The 23,012-nt window shown below is 41.2% G+C and overlaps 1 protein-coding gene across 2 annotated transcripts; it reads right to left on the bottom strand.

The window, feature by feature from the left end:
* Positions 1 to 445: 445 nt before the first annotated feature.
* On the bottom strand, positions 446 to 22,470 carry LOC122865711 (chondroitin sulfate proteoglycan 4-like). 2 transcript variants are annotated; one of them, XM_044174525.1, is made up of 22 exons: positions 22,245 to 22,470; positions 18,409 to 18,572; positions 16,555 to 17,679; positions 15,985 to 16,395; positions 15,781 to 15,902; positions 14,964 to 15,072; positions 12,583 to 13,911; positions 12,009 to 12,101; positions 11,387 to 11,884; positions 10,621 to 10,755; positions 9,735 to 9,929; positions 9,380 to 9,562; positions 8,522 to 8,698; positions 7,434 to 7,632; positions 7,193 to 7,324; positions 6,423 to 6,598; positions 6,124 to 6,319; positions 5,663 to 5,834; positions 4,983 to 5,370; positions 4,466 to 4,618; positions 3,283 to 3,864; positions 446 to 3,001 (listed from the first exon to the last, which is right to left on the bottom strand). In XM_044174525.1, exons 1-22 carry the CDS (start codon positions 22,306 to 22,308, stop codon positions 1,853 to 1,855), a joined length of 7,752 nt encoding a protein of 2,583 aa, XP_044030460.1. In that variant the 5' UTR covers positions 22,309 to 22,470; the 3' UTR covers positions 446 to 1,852. The 2 variants fall into 2 exon arrangements, with proteins under 2 accessions (XP_044030460.1, XP_044030461.1); XM_044174526.1 differs by having other exon boundaries at positions 9,744 to 9,929.
* Positions 22,471 to 23,012: the final 542 nt, after the last annotated feature.

Raw genomic sequence — 23,012 nt, 5'->3', positions numbered from 1 at the left:
TGTTTTTCATGTGGAGGCAGCAGCACTCCAGTCCCTGATATCTGACACCAGAGTTCACAGACTGCATGTCAGGTTACTGCAGTCGCAAGCTCTTCATTATTTAGACCAGACTCTTTCTCCTTTCCTCCCTGTTTTCTTTTTCTTCTTTACTGGTTTTTGATAATAATTTCAAATGACTATTCTTGGCTGTTCTGAATCAGCCAATACTTTCAATTCAAGATATTCTTAAGATTATTTTTTTAAGATATTTTCTCCCACATACAAAAAAGTCTCTCCTGCTCTCTAAATGCTGCACCTAATCCACCAAGTTTTAAAAGTATCACAGCAGGAGTACCTGTTGGTCAGGCTGGCCGTAATTTAAAAAACATTTACATACACAAATTATTTGATTAAAAACAGAAAAACTTTCTAAAACTTTATATACAGGACAAGGTTGAGAAACCACTTAAAGACCACAAAAGTAATTTATTCAGGATAATTTGCATATGTTTGCAAGTGTTGTGGTGCATATTTGGGTCATACACTTAAAATAACAAAAAACATATCTACCTGTAGATTGTGAAAGCCTTTTTTTTGTCTTATTGAATGGCTCTGAAGGCTGAGGCCTACGTATGCAAGTTACATAAAACCTAAAATGGGTTTATGTAATTGTCACACATTTGTCCATTTTTAAGTCAGTTTTATATCCGTTTTTTTATGTGTTCAAGTACTCCGCTTTTAAAATGTGCATCCCCATTGTCAGCAGATGGACAGTCTGTTGCTGTTGATCATTAACAGAGCAAAAAACACTGCACAAAAGGAAGCTCATGAGTTGAAAAAGATGAATTCTGATCCTCTTTCTTAGATTTTACTCCACTGACTATTGTTTGCACTTAGGTTTTTGTTTATTTTTCACACACAGACATCTTTAAGAAATATCTTTTATTAAAAATAAATCTTTCACAGTGCATGGCAAACAGAGGCTGGCATAAAATGGGTCAAACGTGACAAAAGTGTTGGTCAGTAAAGACCTTAGGAAGCTACCGATGTCTTTGTTAATACTATACAGACTATTAGAAATAGCTCACTGCCTTGAGCTGTGACGAAATCAGACATAGGAAACAGAAAAGTGCAGAACAGTTAAATGACACCTGTGGCTGTGAGGGGTGAATATTATTAAAATAGTTTGCATGCATGGACTTGGAAGCTTACAGTACCTTTAGTCACATGTATAAACAAACACTATGATCTACCAGCTGACATACATAGTTTTGAAGAAGTAACACATCAACTCTGTACAGTTAGAATATTGTAAGTGAGAGTACTCACATTTGAGCTAACTTTCAGCAAATTCAGCTACATTAAATCTGACATTTTTTTTTACAGTAAATGCTTCACTCAGTTTGTGTTTCACTTCCGTGTTCAGCAACAGTTCCAAAAATATAATACTATAGAAGTTAAAAGCAGAGGAATTAGTCACTTTTGGTTACAAAAATTGCATATTTGCATAAAAACTGGAAAATGCCAATGGCAAACAGCTGCCTAAGCAGTAATAATGGGTTCTGTTTACTTTTAATAATACCGCACACCTTCTAGGTAGCTGTGTAATGTCTTAAATAACAGTTTTTCCAGAGTTCAGTTCAAGTTGGTTCAGTGAAATGACTTAAATATAATGTAATTTATACATTTCCTACAAAAACAACAATCTCTTCAATAAATGTGCATATTTTTGTGCTGTATTTAAAAAGTTCATAGCAGGTCAAATGTGCCTTAGTTGACTATAGATGTACCCTGGAGAGTACACACATGCCATGTATACCTTTCACACCAAAAATACATCTCTAAGGCACAGTTTGTCTTTGAATTACTTCCATCAAACCCAGTACTGGTTGTCTTTAAGAGTTGGAGTAGGAGACCTAGATCTCAGAGAGGTCTTGAATCCTGCAGTGACAGCTGGTACCGCATTACCACATGGTACATTATCTCTTTCACTACTGTTACCACCTCTAATAATTCTATCACCACCTCCCCTGTCAGCTTCAAATGGCCCCCAGAAGGTCATCCCAGGGGCCAGACTCTTCCTTCTGGGACTTATGGTTACCCTGGGTGAGTTAGGGCAGCTTCTAGGGCCCAGCGGGGTGACCACCACAGAGGGCATAGCCACGCTCCGCTCCGCCCGGCCCAGGTAAGGGCTGCCCTCAGTGCCCTCGTCAGTGGGTAACGCCACTGCAGCGAGCTGCTGGAGGAGCCGCAGCTGGGCCTGTTTCTCCTTCCGGCGACGGAACACCAGAATCAAAACTACGAGGATTATGATGAGGAGCAAACACGACAGCAGCGGCAGGATAATGAGAAGAGGGTCGGATGCTGGGCGAGGGAGGACCTCAACGTGAACCGGGTGGATGTCAGGAGGGTTTGCTGGGCCGTGTTTGTCTGAGACAGAAGGACTGTGTGGTTGTGGGGCATGACTGTGACCTCCCCCTGCTCCCTCTGCACTGCTCCCTGATCTTCCTCCATGACTCCCACTGCGTGTGTGGTTCCCCCAGCGGCTGTGAGGCCTCAACTTGTGCTGTGTCTTGTTGTTGTTCTTATGTAACAAAATGTCGGGGGGCAATCCCACCCCGATCCCGCTGCGCGTCGTGGATCCCCCTCGTCCACCTCCTCTTCCTCCTCCGGTAGTAGTCCTATTATGTGTCGGCAGAAGGGTCGTCGTGTGTTCACGACTTGCACCGTCTGCTTTATTTGAAACACTTGGAACATGATGCATCTGGTGGTGGGGAAAGATGGTGAAATGAAGCTCGCCCTTCGCTGGTTGGACGTTTCCGGCCTTCAGCAGGAAGATGAAAGAATCATTGAGAGGTGTAGCGGGGGCGTGGCCTCGAGCTGTTGCAAGTGCTGATTTGTTATTATGGAGCTGGTTGTCACCATCACTGAGAGTCTCCTTGATGGCGACCCGGCCTTGCACCACATCTCGGAACGTAAACGACTTCAGGACCTCTGATGCGCGGTTAGGGTCATAGGTCATCTGCATACATGGACACACAGACACAGTAGAAGAGAGAGTGAACTGATATCAGATGATTAGTGACACAAGTAACTGAGGTTTCTGTAATCTTTCTGTTTTATTATCGATTTCATACTGTTCTGAGTGGAGTGAAGTTGTTGGAGTGAAAACTATCCATCACAGTAAACATTTATTTACCTATCACAAGTGAGTGTCAAGTTTCTACAAGTTTCATATGTACACAAATTGGAGTTGAGCTCTTGTGCAAAAACACAAGTATCAAACTTTATCAAAAGCTTTACCTTGACTAGTTTTCCATGTTTTGGTGAAGATAGAACCTCAAAGACCGGGTCAGCTCGGCTGATTCTCGCCAGCTCAGAAGCATCGATCATGGCTTTCCCCAGTTTCACAGCGATACCACTGGGCACTCTTACTGGCTCCCTCAGGTAGATCAGCGGCCGCACAGTTACCTTCACCGTCTGTGCAGTTACATTTCCATAGTCAACATCAGGGGATGAAGCTGACACTGAGACTTGGAAGCTGTCCTCTGATTCGCTGAGATCAGTCATGTGATAGACAACACGGCCAAACTGCAGGTCCTCATGGCAGAAGGTCGTGACTTCCTGGTCATTAATAGCAATGCGTCCGTGGCGAGGGTGTGTGGTGACCGTGTAGGTAATGTTGGCCGGGCTGCGACTGTTGGTTTGAGCTGCAAGCTGGTTGGTTGCCAGGACCACAGCGGTCCTGCCTTGAACCAATGACAGGCCAGTGTTGTTCACCATGGAGACAGAGGGCTTTATCACCTCCAAACTAAACAGTCTGTAGAGTGGACGATGATGACCATCGGTTACGTTGAAGTAGAAAACACCTGTTGAGGGCTCACCCTGACATAGTAGGAACACAGGAAGGATAAAAGAGAGAAAAAACAGAGTGGAAATGGAATGAAAAAACACCAAATAAACTTAAGAGCCCACAACATTATCACACAACAATGATGTAACTGACAAAATAAGACGCTGATGAATTACATATCTCAAACTGATTTCCACACAACACTGAAAAGAATGGCAATCAATGGCTACTGCTGGGCCAGGAAAAATACATTTTTAAAAAACCTAAAGCCTACGATTTGCAGAGGTTGACTTTAACATGCTCTGGTTCTTAAAGCATCCACATGTCACTTTCTAAAACATGTTACCTATTTTTAAGACAAGACAAATTTGTATTTTTGTAGCTTAAACTTTTTTGACACAGTGGAGGATAAAAAACTTTATTTAAACCCCCCAATTTGTAGGATCTGAACATTTGTGTTGAATGCACATTTTTCTACAAGCAAAAACTTTTGCCATCAGATGCTGTTATACAATTCTATAATCACATAAAACCTACACACATTTGGGGCTTCAAATGGACATCCCTAATGTACACGCATTTGTAAAAAAGAATTGTAGCAGTAAAGTCGCCGTCAGCAGACTGACTCTTCACCTGCTGTATAAAGTGCAGCCGGCCGTGGTTGACGTCATACTGGGTGAAGGAGGTCACTGGCTCCGGTCTTTCCCCCAGTGTCAGGTAGCCGTTGTTGGGCTTACTGATCACGAGGTAGTGCAGCTCCTCTGGAGGGGTGTCATGATCCTCAACCTGGACATGTAGATTGACAGGACTGTGTTTTATAAGACTCTAAAAGGAATGTTCATTCAAAGTAAACATTCGTATTCAAATATTGTTGCTGCTGGTTTAATACATCTCAAAATATCACTATCCCTGTTATTACTGTGACTTGATGATTTTTGATGCTTTATGCATTGGAGGAATACTGTGGATGTTTAATATTATAATCTCCTTACACCATCATTAACAAGCAAAGGCAAGCTACCTACAATTGTAAAACTGTAACATCTAAATATAATAGATAGTCCAGTGGTTCATTGGAAAATAATAACATTTCTACACACTTTATAATTAAGATAAATTTAATCTGGTGTGACATTGGCACTTTGCCCACCTGCAGATTGTCTGGTCCGAGTACGACTCTTTCTCCAACTACAACCTTCATACTCGGGGTTCTGCTTCTGATGAGTGGCGGCTGGTCGTTGACCGGCGTCACTGTGATGTTGAATGTCTCTGTCACCGCCAAGCTGTCCTTGACACGGGGATGAGAAATCACGTCTAATGATGAAAGGGAGGACGATGAGGCTGAATAGAGAGGGGAAAAGGAGGAGGAGGAATCGGAGGAAAAAGCAGACAAGGAAGATGAGGAGGAAGACGAGGAGAGATCCAGAGGAGCCACCCAGGCCCGGAAAGTGAAGCTGTCGCTCGTCGTCTCTGAGTCATCGTGGATGTATGTGATGCCTAACTTGTTTAGGGTGACCTGGGAGAAATCAGGTTGGTTCCTGAGAAAAGACGGATATAAAAATATTTGTTATTATTTACTTTCAAGGTTGTCTTTAAAAAGAAAAACATAAACACGTGAAGGATGGAAACCACGCATGAGTTAAATCTAAGTTGAGAGGAACTGTCACATCTCACCCCTAAAAGGACCACACTGGATATTCTTAACCTGAGGCTTTATTTAAAGTTTTTACAATAATATAATTTTCAGTTTGCCTTTTTGTTAGTAGTGTTTGGTGAATGTTTTTGTTGAAGCAGTTAATTTATTGAGACACCAAGAAAGGATCCAAGCACCTGGTGAGGTTGTGTCCTCGTATAGACAGAGCCCCGTGGCGTGGCAGGGAAATCACACGGTACAGGATGTGGTGGTCTTTCCGGTGGGGCTCTGGGACTTTCCCAAGGAGATTTGAGGCATCGAGTTTAGACCTGTCAATCATTACCCTACCTCCCTCGGCCACCACAGCACCTGAATGACAGATACAAACACCTCAATTGGTCCTCTTGAACTTATATTCTTCCTGGTACAAGTGTTTATCCATCTGAAAGTATATAATCTGGCTTTGTCTTTCCAGAGTTCATCCGGCTGTAGCTGGAGCTACTCATAACTGCAAGTTGTGATGCTATTTCCAAGAGTTTAAATACTTATGTCAATGCAGAACATCTGAAATAATTTTTAACTTGTTAGTATTTATCATTTGTTTATGCTGTACTGAGAGGGAAAATGCAATAAATATCAACATGCAGTCGCATAGTACCTGCGTTGTTCAGTAGTCTGGTCTTGTGTTGAGGGTTGTCGTGATGTTCGTTGGCCTGGTAGGAGATTAAGATGGTGAAGGTGTGTGGAGGAAGGAAAGCTGGAGGGGAGGACACGGTGAAAGAGAAAGCATCTGCAGCCGACCATCCCACTGACTCTGGCTTGTTCTGATCATACAAGATAATTCCATCATTCACCTGAGAGACAGAGACGAAGAAATGAGGAGGGGGAAAGGGAATAATTTTATTAGAGAAGTAAAGTTTTCAACAACAACGCATACACAGACACACACATCCCTACCATGCTTTGTGTGAACGTGGAAATGTTTAGTGTAGAGTTGTCGGGCATACGTCGGACCAGGCGACCAAGTTTAGGAGGTGCGGTCACTGCAAACACCACAGAGTGGTTTCTTCTGATGTCAATGACATCGTTGGTTACGGCCTGAAGCTCCTGCTCAGAGATTGGTGTCACAGAGCCTTTAAAGGTAACAAAGACACAGTGAGAGAGAGGAAAAGCTCACAATGACAGAGAAGAGGCAGTGAATGATTCTGGTTAAATGTATTATCAGTAGATACCACATACTGTAGTAGTAAATTCTGAATGATCTGAATACATATTTTAAATAGAAAATTATGATTTGCTATATTAGTAAAGTCATAAGGTAATTTTACTGTATGGTTATATCTTTATCACCACAAGTAATATAAGTAATATAAGTCAGATATATATTTTTTAATATCAGCAAATACAATATTGAATGTTTCATACTTGACTATCTATCAGAATAACAGCTTCACTTATGTAACCTTGACCACAGAAACTACTGATGTGTGTGAAGTGTGTATGTTTACAGGTTAGAACCACTTGAATAAAGTGGAAAGTGGCACTATCAGCCTGGCACTGACTGGAACACAGAGGTACTGTAATGTGTTTGAGTAGGCAGAAACATAACTTTATATGTTTATATGTGATATTTTCATCAAGTTCACCAGTTTGGATTTAAAAACCACATGTAGATACTGTACTTGAGCAGAGAAATGTCTTTGTGCAAGTCCTGAGTGTCAAACCACCTGGGTAGACCTCCATTGGATGATTTCTCTGCAGGGTGAGGACCAGGGAGTGGGCAGATGTGCTGAAGATCTGGCGAGGGGCAAAGTTCACGCCGTCGTTCACCTGGAAGTGAAAGCCACCTGACAAAGCACCTACACAAGAACAGAGTCAACATCAAGAAAACATCATTTATTCCAGACTGACTCATCTGTTAGTCTAAAAGTCTAGAAAAACATACTACAAATAGCAAAATGTGCTTACCACTGTGCACAAACACCAGTTGTCCGGTTTGTATGTGATTCTGGGTGAAGTTCAGGATGTGTCTGGAGGGGGCACTCTTCAGGGCCAGGTAGCCATTGCTGGGTGGTGTGACGATGAACTCCAGCCCCTCGGACAGAGTGTCCGAGTCCTCTGCGCTAAGATCATTTATGGTGATTTCTGTCACTGAACCCACCCACACCTGAGGAAATGAGAGGAAAGATGGAAGGAAAGGATTGGAAGGCTATCAACTTTAGCTACTAAAAGAATAGTTTGACATCTTGGGAAATTAACTTGCTTTGTTGCAGAGACTTAGGTGAGAAGATCGATACCACTCGTCTGAAGGTGGCTATCTTAGCTTAGCACAAAGACTGGAAAGACATCCACCTAACTCTAAATTTAACTAATTAACACGTTATATCTTCTCATCTAACTCAGTAAAAAAGCGAATAAGAGTATTTCCCAAAGACTTTTCTTTTAATTGTAATTTATTGTATTAACATACTCAAGTGAGTTTCAGTGTAATACCTACAATTACCATATAAAAACAAAATAATACCATATATGAGAGCTGAAAACATTCGATAAAGATATATCAGCATATATATATATATATATATATATATATATATATATATATATATATGCGGGTGTGTATTTTTTACATAAACACAAACAAATACATTTGATAAGGTTCCCTTAAATTTGGTTATTAATGAAGTGTGACCAAGGTATGTACTAACCGGGACATTTTACAGTTGAAAAATTCGTAACTTAGACAAACTAATAGCGAGACTGCTCCTACATGATCTCAAACATGACTTTGACCTTTCTGTACTGCTATTTCTTGTTACTTATAGGCCAACATATATTTACCGATTCCGATGCCTCCTAATGGGTTTTGTCATTTGTGAACTCCCTAATCATGTATATTTCCTTTTTTGATCCAAAACGTAGTTCAAAGTAATCCTAATCAGCCTCTCTTTATTCAGAAAAGGTGATGCTATCAGACTCCCATATTTGGGCTGATAATAACCATCATGTCTACTCCTTATGAACGTGTCCTATGGTTGTATATTGTCACTTCCCACCTTCAGACCCTTGTTGGTTGCAACAACAGGAGTCTCATCGTTGACGGGTTTGATATTGATGTGAACTGTGCAGGGCAGACTGTGCTTCCTGATTTCCGTCTGATTGGCCACAATGGTAAAGTTGTCTCTCTGTGTGTCGCTGCCATCGTGGATATAGGAGATGTATTCACGTTCCACCTGGAAACAGAAGCGAGGTGGAGAAGATTCATGTAGAGACTGAATCTAACATGGCCCTGATCAAATAAATAAATAAATAAATTTGAATACACAGATATAAGTGTTCGCCATTTAATTTAATGAAAAATCTGTCAGATATGGTGTGTGATGACCATTAAGCAGCCATTGTCGTGACCCCATAAGACCAACAAGTCTTATGTTGAATATGCTGAACACAGCAACAAAACAGAGGTGTCTTTTGTCAAAGTGTCTTTTGGCACAGCTGAGTATCATTTCCCAAAAGCAAATTAAGACTAAAATGATTGTAAAATCTCTTTCCCATGCCTCTTATTGTTGTTAAGAAGTGTTTTCAAAAAAGCATCTTTAGATGCTCTGACAGGAAGAACTTGAGTGCATCTTAAGGATCCCTTTTCTAAATATGCATTAGCGAAAAAGGGTTTATTAAGTTGAGTTTTTATTTTAATATTCAACCTACTAGATACCTAACATGGTTACTCTCCCAACAAAGTGCTGCTTTCAGAAATGTGCATTGCTAATGAACAAACCTTCATTGGATCACATAGTCTTTAGAGCATAAATCTTCCCAATTACCCTTTAAATTCCCAATTTAAAAAGAACAAGAGTCCAAACTACAATTTGAAGAAATGTCCCCTGTGTATTTGTGTGTGTGCTCAGTTGAACCTCAGTGTGAGTGAAAGCAGTGATGGGCATCCCCGGGATCCGGCTGTGCTCCAAGTGTCCGTTTCGTGGGGGAACGATGACCTGGTACAGGAAGTTCATCCCTGAGAAGTGATGATTGGCGACCTTGATGATGTCAGAGGTCAGTGGCAGGGACGACCCCTCATCAAGGGTCAAGTCAGACACCTACAGAATCAAACAGATGATAGTATTGATCCACTGGTTTGTTGGTGGGTCACTTGAAAGTTGACTAACTGATCAATTGATTCTGTTTTTGTGTAATCCTTTGGCTGAGAAAATTAATTTCTGTTTCATGCAATTCTTTCCATTTTCGAGGTCATCTAACATCTATACATACATTCTTTACCTGTAGAGGCAGCAGGATGGGGATGATATCAATCTCCAGCCTGATAGGTCCGACCTTTGTGACCCCGTTGGTTGCCTCCAACAGTACAGAGTCATTGGTGCTTCCTGCAGCCTGCTGATGATAAATGATCAATCCCTGGTTGAGGTCCTCCTGGGTGAAAGAGTTTGTTGCCTGCTCTCTGATGGCCTGCATTGAGGAATGGAGTAGACAAACCCATCAAGTGCTGTTTCTGTGAGAATCCTTTGACACTTTAAAGGTCCACTGTGTAGGATTTAGTGGCATCTAGCGGTGAAATTGCAGTTTGCAATCATTTGAAAACCGCTCGCCTCACTTAAAATCTTTAGTACTTCTCTATAACATTAAATATTCATGACTAAATAAGCAACAATTAGTTTGTTAGTTAGGAGAAAACCTCCTAAGTTACTATTTATTTGAGTTAAAAACTTCAAGTTTGCATAATCTGGACTGTGTGGGTGTGATCAGGTTTGACCCCCACATTTTGATTCTAATGTTGCTAAACTCTGATTGGTGCACAGAAATATGTGACATCATGTTTTTTCCAACTGAGCCCTACCCACTTCAAACAAGTAAGAAAAGCAAGGACAAAAACAGAAATCTCTCATGTGAAACAACCAAAACTGTTCTAACTCTTATGAAAAACTTGGCTCATAATAAGAAGCTGATCAAGCAAATAGGTTTTTGGGGCCTTTAACCCTGTTTCCAGCATCAGCAGATAAACCCTCTGTACAATACCTGCCCAGCACCAAACTGCAGACAGGCAAAATTTGTGGTTAGCTTGTTAATATAGTGGAACATCTTCCTGCTCCACTTAGTCTGCTTTAAACCTAACAAAAGCTGGGTTAAATGTTCACTGTACTTGATAGAGGTGCTGTTGTTCTCCATTGTTGTTCTGGTGCTTGTCGTTGGGGGAAAACCTCTGAAGGAAGCCCAGGGTGGGAGGACTTTGGACAGTAAAAACTATCTCTGAGGGCTGGCTGTCCTCATGAACCACCTGTTCAAACAAAACATATTTGCAAATAATATGGAAATATGTCTAGTTTATTAGTACAGGCCTCATTATTAAACAACACTTGAATATGATATAGTACGTATGTACACTAGAAGATGAGGATGACAAATCCTGCATACAGAACTATAACAATGGCATTAAACTATGACATTAATAAACTATAAAATGTCACAGGAGTGATGTAATACAGGTGGGCACCCTGTATGGAACAAAATAAACATTGCAATGAACTTCTGATATTGACAGATATAATTGAACCCGTTTAGATATGGAAAATCCCATGAGAGATTGTCTAGATTGTCACTGGACTGCATAAAAGTCAAAGCGAAACTGTCATTTTCAGTCGCCAAGTATCATTAGGGAGAAATCTGACTCAGTAATTGCTTTGAAGTGTTACCTTGGAAAATATATTACTTAGAAAGCAGACTGTTACATATATAAAATTCCCACAGTATGATCACATTACAGACAATAAACAATACATCTTGATATATTGCCAAGTCAAGTATTGAGTAACTTCTCTTGCAATGTCAGAATCAAATACAGGCTGGAAAGTGACCACCTGGTTAAGTAATGAGTCATACTGTATACTATGTTATGGTTATTGGCTTACCTCTAAGTGCTCCCTGCTTATGGAGACATTCTGTCCCTCTGCCACCACTACTGGATGGTTACTTATGACCGTTGGTGGCCTCTGGTGACTCTCCAGGTAGATTTTTACCGGCACTCCGATGTCCAGATGTACCTCCCTCCTCCCTCTGTCCAGTCGCCTCTCTGTGCTCTTCTCCCTTGCTCCAGCCGTCACATTGAACCAATCAGACAATTCATGGCTGCCATCGTGGTGATATGCCACTCGCCCTACCACCAAATCTTGCTGGGTGAATATTGAAATTGCATCTGCTTCTGTTACAGTCTCACGATCTGCATCGTTAAAACAGAGCACACCGTGTTTAGGTGGAAGGAAGACCTTAAATGTCACTTCCTGTGGGTCTCGGATGTCAAGGTTGCTGAAGACGCTGAGGTTAGCAGAGGTCAAGGTTGTGATCCCACCTCGCTGGACCGTGAGGCCTGTGTTGTTCTCAGCCTGAAGGTAAGGATCCTGGGCCATCACCTGCACCAGCCAGTTACACAACAGAGACAGAAATTAATTATTTACAATTATTTTCCCTTTAAAATATAAATAAATAAATAAATATAACCATAAAATACATAAAGTGTGAAGACATTCTAATCACCTCCAGCAGTGCTGAAACATAATGTTTCCCATCTGATACAAAAAGCACAAAACGCCCGAAACTCACTCCTCTGTGGACAAACAACACCTTTTTCTGAGAGGAGAGAAAAGAGGAGGAGATGACAGAAGAGGAATCAGCAGGCTTTATACAAAAAATATTACGAACTGAAGAAACACCAGTATTACTTTTTAAGTACAACAGAGTATCTAGAGGTCAAAGGCAGCTGGATTTGCTATTTTAAAGTGATTGTCTGATCTTCAAACAGCATCTGAAATCCCTTCCTCCACACCTTTCCAACATTGGGACTGTGTCTTTTCAAACCAATGATCTGACAGGTACACCCACTTTATGCAGCAATTGGCCAAGTGTGCAGAGGTGAGTAAAAGGGAAGTTGCAAGGCTTTTAAACCTATTTTTGGATTAGTCAGACATTGAGGATCACATGAGAATTATTGACATCATGACACAGAAACATCTGAAGACTAAAACAACAAATCCCCATGCCTTTGACTTTATGATTCTAAATATTCTACCACCTGGATGACCAAGAATCTTCACAGATAAATGGTGCGAACCTGCTCGAGGTCCCGCTGTGTGAACTCATACAGCTTGTGACTGGTATCACTGGCCAGCACTAGCTCTCCCATTGGAATCCCCCTCCGCGTGTACACCAACCAACTGTCCTCAAAGTTCGAGTCATCATCCCGGTAACGAAGGTCATTCAACGTCACCAATCTCTGCCCATCGCGGGCCACATGGAAAACTTTATCGACAACCCTGACGGGTCTCTGATCATTGACGAGCTGCACAGAGATATTAAAGGTGTGTTCGGCTGTGTTTCTATCCTCCTTCTTGCTGGTGTGTTTGTGTGGTTTGTAAACCATAATTTGAAAAGTGAAGGAATCCTGCTTGGTCTCGCTGTCATCGTGAACGTACATGATCCTCTCCCCAATGATATCCTGATTTGTGAATGTCACAATGTTGTCGTTAATGGAAGTTGAGTTGGAAAGGTTGATCCTTCTTATCTGTCCGTGCCTGGGGCTCACTGTAATGCTGTATTGGACCTCCCGGTTACTTGCAGTGTGAGTGAACAGGATATCTTTGTTGATGACTTTACTTCCTCCTTCCAGGACTGAAAGGCCTTTGTTTACAACAGTGATGGCAGTCGACTCGGCTTTGATGTTGATTCTGAAGTCGTAAGTTGTTGAGCTGGCATGTGTTGAAAACACCTGAAAGCTGAATGTGTCTCTTGTGTCATCATGCAGCCTGTTGAGCAGCTCGTACTTCACCAAGCCATCGGTGATATTCTTTTGGTTGAAGGTTGAGTTCCTTTGTAGAACTTTGTTGTTCAGGAATAGTTGCCCTTTCTTTGGGACTGTTAGGAGCCTGAAGTAGAGGTCACTCTCATCAAGTTTAACACCCTTAGAAATCACATGCAGGTCCTCGGGAGTGACAGCAGCAGTCTGAACACCGTTGACTTCCATCTTGCTGCGTGTGACCTTGAAGTGGATCAAGTGTACCATGATGAGGAAAACAACCTCCTCAGTAGCCAGGTAACCGATGCTGATGTTACATTTGAAGTGATCAGTGATGTTGTTCTTATTCTGAAGGCCATGATAAGTGCTGAGGTATCGGATCCGTTCTTTTTCCAGAAGCTTCTGAGAGAAGGAAGTTGTCGGTTTCCAGTCGCCACTTGAGTGCAACCGCTGGAGCTCACCATATTGTGGCAACTCTGTAATGTCATAGCGGATTTCCACTGTCTGATCAGCCACATTAACTTGTACTGCAAGGTGAAAGGTTGTGATGATGGCAGCCCCGCCTTGGTACACCTCCAGTCCGGTGTTATTCACCAGTTTGTGTTCGAGTGGCACCGCCATAATCCTCAAAACGACTGTGTTGCTCAACTATTGAAACGACAGGGAACAAGGAAACACCAGAAGTGAGGATAGGAGATGAGATGAGACAAAGGGAGAGGAAACAAGGGAGGAGATGAGGAAACAGGAGATGAGGAGAGAAGAATGAGGAGATTAGAGAAGTGGGAGCACATGGTTAATTAAGCCTATACAGATATAACTCAATGGCAACATTAAATGTGTGTGTGTGCAATAAAACAATCACCTACAAGTCAACAAGACAAAGAGTCTACAGTCATAATAACGGCTCTATGAGGCTGTACTCAAGCACAGTGGTGCTTTGGGCTAAATGCTAACATCAGTATGCTAACATGCAAACAATGACACATTGCTAACATACTGATGTTTACCATGTTGACCATTTTAGTTTAACATATTAGCATGCTAACATTTGCTAATTAATACAATGTACATCAAAAGTTGATGGGACTGTCATTAGTTTTGCAGGTAAGTATTGCACAAAACTTTTTTACCTGATGAAAGCACTATATGGAAAGTAATGGATCACCAAAGTGATAATAATTCATCCTGAGGGGGACATAAATGTACCAAATTCATGGCAATCCATCCAATAGTTGTCAAAACATTTCACTTCACCTACAAATGTCAGCCTCATGGTGCTAGAGGAAAAGTCAGGGAATCACTAGTCATTAGGATTCTAATAATATCTAATAATCATTAATGTTTGTACAAAATGTGGCAATCCATTTAGTAGATTGTGAGATATTTCACTGGATTAGTGAACACATTGACCTGCTGGTGGCGCTAGATGAAAAATAAGAGGATCACCAAAGTTGCTTGTTTTCATCCTCTGGGCACCATGCATACCTGTACTAAATGTCATGGCAATCTGTCCAATAGCCATTGAGATATTTCAGTCTGGACCAAAGTCATGTACCAACCAAACGACCAGCAGACCGGCAGACCCACATTGCCATCCCTAAAGCCGCTAGCGTGGCTAAATGCCTCAACCCTAAATCTCACATCCTAATGTTACAGTTTATGGGTTTATTGTGTCTTGGACATGCTACTAAATTACTTACCTTCTGCCCATCACTGACCCTGAGTGCCAGCCTGGAGGTGGGGACCCCAGTGTGGACAAAGCTGATCTTACCCTCCTCTAGATCATTCAGGCAGAACAAGTTAATGGCCCTGGAAGATAGATGCATAGATGTTAACTTCCATGTTCTGTTCTGTCTCGTATTCTGCTTGTTTGTCTTGACATTGCAAAAGGTGATTGGCGGTCAGGATCGACTACAGAACATTACAGTGGTCACACTAATAAAATTAATATGAGTGAATGAATGAATGAATAAATGAGGAATGACACCTTGATTATATGTGTATGGTTTGTAGAGGTAATCTATCATTAACTGCAACAAAAGGTCCTGGTCCACTCAGGACAAACAGTAAACGGTAATGATACTCATCTGATTTGAAACACTATCACATCTTGTAGCAGCAGCTAGCATTAATTTTGGCTACATAACCAGGTGCAACAAGGTAACAAAAGTGGCTTAGAGTGAATGTGGAATGTGACATGCCCATATCAAAATCTGGCAACCACAGAATTGTCTATATTATTTTGATTAATTTGTCAGGTCCTGTCTTAATAGATGTTGATTTTTTTTTTGCTAACACAAAGATATATCCACTAGCATTCATTTTTGTATAGAATATTTTGTGTGATCTGGATAAAGATTGTATTATTTTAACATTTAACAACCTCTTCAACAAGTCTTTGAAATAGGTTCTGTCAAAACCTTTTTTTCAAAACCATCTCTCTCCAGTAGACCTCTTATGATTGGTTGTAAGAAGATTTGCAAGGCACTGTAAAGCCTCAGAAGCCGTAACACAAACCTTCCGGGGTAATCCTGGTGCTCAAGGTGTCCAACGTCAGTGTTGAGGTTTCCCAGGGAGCTAAACACCAGCTCTGCAGGACTGCTGTCAGGGTCCGACACTCTCAGCACATCTGTTGTCAGCTGGGGATATTGTGGTTGTATTCATTTTAATTTTATAGTATACACACATATACATACTATCCGGGCATTCTGCTGTACCTACCGGTCGTTTGGACTTCTCCACCAGAGTGAAAAGATTTCCCTCTGGCAGGCTGAGCACAGGTGCATCATTAACAGGACTGATGCTAATATCAAACCGGTGCAGGCGGTTGCCCTTCAGAAACACAGGAAGCTTCTTCTTATTACTGGAGAAAACTGAAAACATGAAGAAGTCCTGCTGGTCCTCTGACCCACCATGAACGTACATCACCCTGCCCTGCCACAGGTCCAGCATGCTGAACGTCCGGTCGACCTCTTCTGCTCCAATTGTGATAGTCCTGTCCTGTCCCTCATCCAGCATCCCATCAGGGTCTGGACTGAGATCCAGACGGAGCTGGCCGTGAACAGGTTGCCCCTCAATGCGGAACATCAACTGGGATGGATGAATGCCCAATTTCCGAAAATCCAGATTCACCTGGAAGGGAGTGCAAATAGGAACTGACTTATATATTGGTGCTATCATGTGGAAACTACATAACTCCAGCTTAATTTTACTGACATTTATGTATAAGAAACCTGTCAAATAACTAAAAGTGAAAACTAGAACAGATCAACAGGAGACAACCAGTCCTACCCTCATGTGTTTGGGCTCCAGTGGTGCCCGGCCTCCCTCAGCTACCTCTAGCTTTCTCAGCAACAAAAAGTTAGAGTTCTTCTTATTGTTGATAATTGGTGGTGTGGTTGTAACATCAACCTCAGGACGATCTGTTGGGCTGGTGGTGGTCACTGCATCTGGAGCTTGCCTGCTGCCTGTCTTACATCCCACAGTGATGTCCTTAGTGATGGCAGCATGAGGTAGGCCTGTTCTTTGAGTGTTCACCCTCATTTTGCGGAGGCAGCCTTTAAAGGAGCCTCCTCCCCCAGCCAGTTTCCCCCCAGGCACAGCGGACATTAGCCCAGCTCGCCTTGCCTCTCCCCGGGCATCTTCGTCCAGCCCTCCCAGGAAGAGAGGCCCTTTGAGCTGGATAACCTGGAGCTCCATATTCAGGTTGGCCTTGATCAATTCTTCACCCACCTTCAGCTGGACGCTGTGGGGCTGCAGGTGCAGCAGGATGGGATACCAGGTGTGGTTGCTGTGGACATGTGTTAGAGAACGCAGCTCAGTCTTACTCCCCTCTCCATTTCCTACCGTTGCCACCAGGTGACCATCTCTGATCTCTATGGCAACAAACCCTCCCTGGTTGCCAGAGCTATACAGGATCATGCCATCTTCTTCTCTTGCAGAGGGGTGCAATTCACATTCAAACACCCCCTCCTGTGGCACCTCCCACGGCGGGAGAGAGATAAAGGCTTTAGAGCTGAAAAAACTGACAGAATCTTCTTCTGTTGCAGAAAACTGCGGACTACAGCCCAGAGATACCTCGTGGACACTCTTGTACCCAGAATAGGGCCTTAGGCTGGACAGCAGGTTATGTTCATTGAACACAACTTCATCTACGCAACCTCTAAACCCAGCAGAGATGTTGAGAAGGTATGGGTGGTTCAGTCCAGCTGCCCCACCAACAAAAAGCCCGTCCTCAACACTGAGCTCCAGATCTGGTCCTGGTATACGGAGCCGGGTATGAGAGTTTCGGTCCACGGTCATGTTGACATTATGGTGGTCATGGGTCAGCTCTATGGAGTGCCATGCCAGGTCGCTAAGATGGATGCCTTTTTCTGAGCGTAGTGAACGCTCACCTGAGCCCATGTCCAGACGTACCTGAGGGATGAAGGGGGAGGAGAGGAGGGAAAGAGTGAGGAAAGGAGTGATAAAAGGTGATAACCAAGACACATGAAATGCTTTCCAATATCTGTTTCTGTGCCAAAACACAAACTTAATTAGTAAGAAAAAGTTGCAAGAAAAGCAAAACACATAAAAGCAGTCATAACATGATGATGAGATGTTGAGTGTGCACAATTGAAAAAAAAATCAAGGCAGTTGTTAACTGTAAATCAAAGGATTTATTCCACATACACCACCAAACTCTCTCATGAGTTATCATTAAACTATTGTGGTCTTCTCTCCTAACCTGGGTCATGAGGGAACTTGTTCTGAAATGAAGCCAGTGCCAGGGGGTTATTTTTTTCTCTCTGCAAGCAATCCGACACCAAGCTTTGTGTTCAGACTTCTCTCTGGCTCTCTTCAGGATAGTAAATGCCAATATACGTATATGAGCTAAAATGGCCCAAGGGACAAATATTTTCTCTGGTTTTGAAGGTGTGAGGCATCTTTATTTGAGAGCCTCTGGACAGCTTTTACTGTGACTCATTTATGTTCATATTGCTAAAATCCAAATGGTCTTTCCTTGGCCAAAAAACAAACTGACAAATATCCTGTCATAACCTTTGCATTCTTTAAAATGAACAATTAATTTGTTTGTCCTGCTTGATGATCCATCCATTTGCTTTTGACAAGTGTGCTAATATCCTAATATGTGCTTTAGCCTACCTGCAGGCGTCCAGAGATCAGCTCCAGCAGCAAGAAGTCTCTGCGTCCAGCTGCCAAAAACAGCAGCCCCGCCTGACTGGAGGTTCGAAATCGTACATGGAGCAACGTCTGAATGGATGCCTCCACTGTCCGCAGGTGGATGTAGCCATCACCGTAGAATGACACTACAACAATGTAAAAGTCCATAAAGGTGTATGGAAAGTTTTTGCTGACTCACAATGTAATTGTGGAAGGTTGATTTGGGTTTTAACACAAATAACCAGTTTCTGTATTCCAAAACAATTTTATTAATATGCTGACATACAGTTGGTGGCCACTATATCATAAACACCTATGAAATCTAATGCAATCCAATGGCCCTGCAACAAAAGAAAATGTAATGAAGCTTACAGCATTAATACTTTGACAGAAAGGTGCTAATTCAACTCTGTAGTAATATTTAAGGCTGTAGTAGAAAAGGTTTCAGTCGTCAGTCATCTGGACACTGTTTTCAGAATCAAGACGTTTCGGCTCCCATCCAGAAGTCATTCTCAATTGTGAAAAAATGTTTTTTTTCACAATTGAGAATGACTTCCGGATGCGTGTCTACGACTGAAACCTTTTCTACGATAGAACACTCCTAGACGAATGAGGGACTACACCGTGATTTAAGGCTGTAGTTTGTCTTGTTGTTGTTTACATTATATTGTAAGGTGTTCATATTGTGCTGTTTTGATTTGCAGCCCAGTCAGAATCATGTTAACTTGATTTGAAACAGAGTTTTAATCCCAGCTTTCTTAAATTATTATGAGGTCAGTCATAAAACAGTCATAAAAAGGCAAACTGGAGATTTGTTCCATGCTGGCATACTTTGTTTTTTTTTTATTTCTTTTTCAGTTATATCTATATACAAAAATATCTACTGACACCCACAATGAAATAAACATTTGATGACCAAAGGCTTTCTCCCAGCAAAGATTATTCCATTAATCTGTATTGACTGGCTCGTCAATGTGGTGTCTACTCTGCACTTTACACCTGCTATCCGAATTCAATTAATGACAACTAATGCATTCCGGAGTGGGTCATCCTGAAATGTTCTGATGCTAATTAGACTTCACTGTTGACCCAAATGACGCGGATTGGACAATTAGTTGTGCACACATTTCTCAATGGCAGAGCTGCTCTGAACGTACAAATAACATCATTGGTGTAAAGCAATTAGCAATTTTTTTAAGAAGCTGTTTTTCACTGCAAACTCAAATTGAGAACCCATGGTTCAAATGGAAATAAAAAGGTGTAAATAACAACTATTTAATTCATTCAAGACCATGGCTGTACCCGCATGCCAGATATCAACTACACTGCTATATGGCTAGTTTGAACTTGGCTCTAGGCTGTAATTAGGCAATGCTGACATGCTGAAGTTTATCAAGTATAATGTTTATCATGGTCACCATCTTAGTTTAGCACGTTAGCATGCTAACATTTTAATTAGCACTAAACACAAAGTACAGCTGAGACTGATGATGAATGTCATTAATTTTGCAGGTATTAGCTCATAAACCAAAGTATTGGCCAACATTTTGACCTGATGTTGGCGCTAGATGAAATGTTAAGGGATCATCTAAGTTCTTATAATTAACCTAATCCTGAGGGAAACACGAATGTCTGTACCAAATGTCATGGCACAAAAACCCCAAATGTCAACCTCATGGTGGTGTTAAAGGAAAAGTCAGGGGGTCTCCAAAATCATTAGGCTAGATTGCAATTATTGTGGCTAAAAATGCATGACGCAATCCCACTGCATTTCATTTCATTTGAGAAGCTTTTGTCTAAAGGCCCACACAAATGGGGTACAATTGATCAACACTTTTCCATTCTAGGGTTTTATAATTATGTCTATATGTATTACAGTGTACTTGTATTTGGTACTGAGGCCAGTGTACCCACCACTCACATCTGTGAATAAAAAAAGAAGCTGTCTTGATTTTAATCAATTTGACCTACAAAGCAGCTGTATTGGAGCACTTAGTCAAAATGACTGTCACTGCCACGGAATTTGTGGAAACCGTAACACACAGCAAATAGAGGTCAGAGAGATGTGTGTGTGTGTGTGTGTGTGTATGTGTGGTTGGGAACAGCAACAAGCTCTCTAAACAGTACAGCAGTATGGAATGACAGTGAAACTGAACTTAAAGAAATTATTAAAGCGCATTTAAATGATTCAAATGAAAGGCCAGATCCAAAAAATTAAAGAAATAGTTTTATACATCAGACTCTCTCTGTCTCAATAAAAAGAATTGGCATGAAGGGGGAAAAAAAACGAAGCAGAGACATTTTATGAATAAATTACTCACAAAAGCTGCTGTGTACAACTCTACAGTGTAATTACATGAAATCCAATAATTTATGTTCCCACATCACACACATAAAAGTCAGTCAGCAACTCAAGCTACAATTTTACATGTAGGAAATCATAACCATTTAACATTTAACATAGTGGTCAGTTTCTAAATATTGTTGCTAATTAATTTGTCAAATTATTCAGGAACTAAGGAACGGTTTCAGTTGACTGAATTTTGGTGAAACTATTTTGGGTAAGCTTTTTTGGTTAAAAAAAAATGTGTGTTAAACATGTCAAACATCTAATCTGAACAGATTTTCCTTTTTGTACAAATTTGCTTTTAAAAACATATAGAAAACAATGTTAAAATAATCATCCTTTACATACATTCTTCTGCATTCCATATTTTTGTCCTTTTGTTCTTTTCATTTTATGCCTGCATTGGTGTCATTTATCGTAATTGCTTATTACTTTATTGCCTTTAAATCCCTTCGCAACTCTGGTTGGGAAATGCACTGCCTGCAATAAATGATCAAGGCTGTTATTATGTGTTATAAGACTATTCCCAGTGAGAAGTACTCAGTCAGCAGGGTGGCCCAGCATGCCGCTCTGCATAAAGCCTATAGGCCTGCTGTCAGTATAACCCATGTCTGTCCATCTATCTCTAATCTGCCTCTATAATACCAGTGAACATTGGATTATTAGTAATCTTCCTACAGTCACAGACATACCTCGAATATGAATGCAGGTCTTTAATGCGCTGTCATGAGAAGGTATAAGTACAGAGATATGTACAATCAGCAATGCTGATATGCTGTTATTCCTGCACCTTTGTTACGAAATGTTGATGTTCCAGTGGCAATTATTTAGATTTGATCAGAAGTGTTGATTGAGAAGTAGTCCACTGACAAAACTGATAAAGCTCTGAGGCGGCTTTTCAAAAGTAAGTGAAGTATTAAATGAACTCTGATGTGTGTGGATTCAGAAACACTGATTAAATGTTCATTTTTACATTAAATACTGATTTTGCTGTGTGCAATGAAATGTTTTTAGGGAAGAGCAAGGAACAACTTGTTATGATGGCAGTGTTTAGTTACATCACTAGAGGAAAATCTTAGAAACCTAATTTTAGGAGGACATTTGGTGAGCAGTGTGACATCAGATCAAGTAAATAATCCAGTATACAGCAGCATATTGCCATATTAGACTGGATTAAACAAGCTGCCTTTATAAACTGCCAACTGTCACAGATGCATTTTAACTTAATCAAAGGTTGTACAAACAACAATACTACAACCACAGCTTGTGTGTGAATGTTAAAGGTTAGCTTTAATAAATTTGCATTAGCAACCATTAAAAACTACATTTTTACATGCTTCTATAAGGGAAATCTTTTTACAGCATTACCAGTTCTATTATAGCAACGCAACAAATCATTCAACTGTAAAGTTGAATAATTGTTCACACAGTTAGGAGGAAAGGTGGTTTTCTCTCCTCTGCAGTGCCTTACCTCCATAAACTTGTCCTGTGGCAATCAGCAGGAGCAGAAACAGATTGGTCACAAAACTCCCCATTGTTAGTTAGGCCCTTAAAATCTAACTTGCATTTAGTTAAGAGCAACCTCTGGCTGCTTGATTGTGCTGTCCATTGTCTTTACTGTACATCACTGGCTCTGCATGTCATTTCCACTGCTGGCAACTTCCCTAACACTAACAGCTTCTACTTGCTTTGCTGGCTTTGGCTTACAGCCTTTAAAAAAAATGTACCTGTGCTTGTGAGCAGAGCGCAGCAAGGTGGAGCTCCACCCTCTGATCCTCCCCTTGGCTGTTGTAGTGCATAGTACCAAACATGAACACAAGGGGGAGGTGTCATAACACATACAGAGACAGAGAAGGAGAGAAAAAAAGAAATGGGCTGAAGCGCTTTATATAAAGTACAGCAGATTGTGCGTTTCTGTTCATGTGAAACTGAGACTGGATCTCAAGTTAAACAATTGAAAATACAGACAAGACTTATTTTGAAAAAAGTATGGTAGTGAATTGAACCCATCCTTAGTTTAACCCATGGCAACCTTTCTTACTTTGTCTTGTGGTGTGAAAAATTCAGCTGCTGTCACACATCAAAATGAGCAGCATTGACCCAAGGCCATTGTTCAGTATGTTACCATTTTCTGCTACAAATCTATCATGATGAATGCTTATTTGCTTGTAGCCAGATTATGTGAGGTAGTCAAGTACAAATACTAAAGTTTATTTTATTTTATTTTTTGAACAAGGAA

The sequence above is a fragment of the Siniperca chuatsi genome, linkage group LG18, assembly GCF_020085105.1.
Source record: "Siniperca chuatsi isolate FFG_IHB_CAS linkage group LG18, ASM2008510v1, whole genome shotgun sequence".
Lineage (NCBI taxonomy): Eukaryota > Metazoa > Chordata > Actinopteri > Centrarchiformes > Sinipercidae > Siniperca > Siniperca chuatsi.
This window is presented reverse-complemented; position numbering and strand designations above follow the sequence as displayed.